Raw genomic sequence first — 2,592 nt, 5'->3', positions numbered from 1 at the left:
TGGCATTTGAGCACGAACGGCAGTTTACCCCCCAAGCTTGCGGCCCAGACTTACCGTGCACGATACCGTGCTAAGGCGCCTCACGTACGTCGCAGCCTCGTTAGACCTGAGGCCGCGCACTCGAGCAACGTTCAAACAGAAAGCCTGCGGAAGTGGAGACCCTGCACAAGAACAAACGAAACGGTTAAATATGCCAATTCCAACGTCTAACGGTGGCATTTGAGCGCGAACGGCAGTTTACCCCCCAAGCTTGCGGCCCAGACTTACCGTGCAGGATACCGTGCTAAGGCGCCTCACGTACGTCGCAGCCTCGTTAGACCTGAGGCCGCGCACTCGAGCAACGTTCAAACAGAAAGCCTGCGGAAGTGGAGACCCTGCATAAGAACAAACGAAACGGTTAAATATGACAATTCCAACGACTAACGGTTGCATTTGAGCGCGAACGGCAGTTTACCCCCCAAGCTTGCGGCCCAGACTTACCGTGCACGATACCGTGCTAAGGCGCCTCACGTACGTCGCAGCCTCGTTAGACCTGAGGCCGCGCACTCGAGCAACGTTCAAACAGAAAGCCTGCGGAAGTGGAGACCCTGCATAAGAACAAACGAAACGGTTAAATATGACAATTCCAACGTCTAACGGTGGCATTTGAGCGCGAACGGCAGTTTACCCCCCAAGCTTGCGGCCCAGACTTACCGTGCACGATACCGTGCTAAGGCGCCTCACGTACGTCGCAGCCTCGTTAGACCTGAGGCCGCGCACTCGAGCAACGTTCAAACAGAAAGCCTGCGGAAGTGGAGACCCTGCATAAGAACAAACGAAACGGTTAAATATGACAATTCCAACGTCTAACGGTGGCATTTGAGCGCGAACGGCAGTTTACCCCCCAAGCTTGCGGCCCAGACTTACCGTGCACGATACCGTGCTAAGGCGCCTCACGTACGTCGCAGCCTCGTTAGACCTGAGGCCGCGCACTCGAGCAACTTTCAAACAGAAAGCCTGCGGAAGTGGAGACCCTGCATAAGAACAAACGAAACGGTTAAATATGACAATTCCAACGACTAACGGTTGCATTTGAGCGCGAACGGCAGTTTACCCCCCAAGCTTGCGGCCCAGACTTACCGTGCACGATACCGTGCTAAGGCGCCTCACGTACGTCGCAGCCTCGTTAGACCTGAGGCCGCGCACTCGAGCAACTTTCAAACAGAAAGCCTGCGGAAGTGGAGACCCTGCATAAGAACAAACGAAACGGTTAAATATGACAATTCCAACGACTAACGGTTGCATTTGAGCGCGAACGGCAGTTTACCCCCAAGCTTGCGGCCCAGACTTACCGTGCACGATACCGTGCTAAGGCGCCTCACGTACGTCGCAGCCTCGTTAGACCTGAGGCCGCGCACTCGAGCAACTTTCAAACAGAAAGCCTGCGGAAGTGGAGACCCTGCATAAGAACAAACGAAACGGTTAAATATGACAATTCCAACGACTAACGGTTGCATTTGAGCGCGAACGGCAGTTTACCCCCAAGCTTGCGGCCCAGACTTACCGTGCACGATACCGTGCTAAGGCGCCTCACGTACGTCGCAGCCTCGTTAGACCTGAGGCCGCGCACTCGAGCAACATTCAAACAGAAAGCCTGCGGAAGTGGAGACCCTGCATAAGAACAAACGAAACGGTTAAATATGACAATTCCAACGACTAACGGTTGCATTTGAGCGCGAACGGCAGTTTACCCCCCAAGCTTGCGGCCCAGACTTACCGTGCACGATACCGTGCTAAGGCGCCTCACGTACGTCGCAGCCTCGTTAGACCTGAGGCCGCGCACTCGAGCAACGTTCAAACAAAAAGCCTGCGGAAGTAGAGACCCTGCATAAGTACAGACGAAACGGTTAAATATGCCAATTCCAACGACTAACGGTTGCGTTTGAGCGTGAACGGCAATTTACCCCCCAAGCTTGCGGCCCAGACTTACCGTGCACGATACCGTGCTAAGGCGCCTCACGTACGTCGCAGCCTCGTTAGACCTGAGGCCGCGCACTCGAGCAACGTTCAAACAGAAAGCCTGCGGAAGTAGAGACCCTGCATAAGTACAGACGAAACGGTTAAATATGCCAATTCCAACGACTAACGATTGCGTTTGAGCGCGAACGGCAATTTACCCCCCAAGCTTGCGGCCCAGACTTACCGTGCAGGATACCGTGCTAAGGCGCCTCACGTACGTCGCAGCCTCGTGCAAAGCCGCGCCAGGCAACCGCTAAAATAAAATCGCCATGCAAACCCCCGAACTGCATTATGATAGGAACCCCCCAATTAGCATAGGTCCAGGCAAATCCCCCGAAACAAATTATGCCAGATAACCCCCAAAAAAGGATCGGTCCATGCAAACCCCCCGAACCACTTTGCGCCGGGTAACCCCTCGAATCGCATCGTTCCATGCAAACCCACCGAACCACATTATGTCAGGTCACCCCCCAATTAGCATAGGTCCAGGCAAACCCCCCGAAACAAATTATGCCAGGTAACCCCCCAAATAGCAACGGTCCATGCAAACCCCCGAACTGCATTATGCCAGTTAACCCCCCAAATAGCATCGGT

General features: G+C 54.3%; 1 protein-coding gene across 1 annotated transcript in view; it reads right to left on the bottom strand.

The window, feature by feature from the left end:
* VOLCADRAFT_101204 (uncharacterized protein) overlaps positions 1 to 2,288 on the bottom strand; it is a gene marked incomplete at both ends in the record, with an annotated part of 7,524 nt that extends 5,236 nt beyond the window's left edge. The window contains 11 exons of the mRNA XM_002959646.1: positions 55 to 144; positions 268 to 357; positions 481 to 570; positions 694 to 783; positions 907 to 996; positions 1,120 to 1,209; positions 1,332 to 1,421; positions 1,544 to 1,633; positions 1,757 to 1,846; positions 1,970 to 2,076; positions 2,213 to 2,288. Coding sequence (XP_002959692.1) covers positions 55 to 144; positions 268 to 357; positions 481 to 570; positions 694 to 783; positions 907 to 996; positions 1,120 to 1,209; positions 1,332 to 1,421; positions 1,544 to 1,633; positions 1,757 to 1,846; positions 1,970 to 2,076; positions 2,213 to 2,288 — 993 coding nt within the window. The remainder of the gene's footprint in view (positions 1 to 54; positions 145 to 267; positions 358 to 480; positions 571 to 693; positions 784 to 906; positions 997 to 1,119; positions 1,210 to 1,331; positions 1,422 to 1,543; positions 1,634 to 1,756; positions 1,847 to 1,969; positions 2,077 to 2,212) is intronic.
* Between the last annotated feature and the right edge of the window lie 304 nt (positions 2,289 to 2,592).

The sequence above is a fragment of the Volvox carteri genome, assembly GCF_000143455.1.
Source record: "Volvox carteri f. nagariensis unplaced genomic scaffold VOLCAscaffold_475, whole genome shotgun sequence".
Taxonomy (NCBI): Eukaryota; Viridiplantae; Chlorophyta; class Chlorophyceae; order Chlamydomonadales; family Volvocaceae; genus Volvox; species Volvox carteri.
Note: the sequence above shows the minus strand (reverse complement) of the source record. Positions and strands in the feature narration are given on the sequence as shown.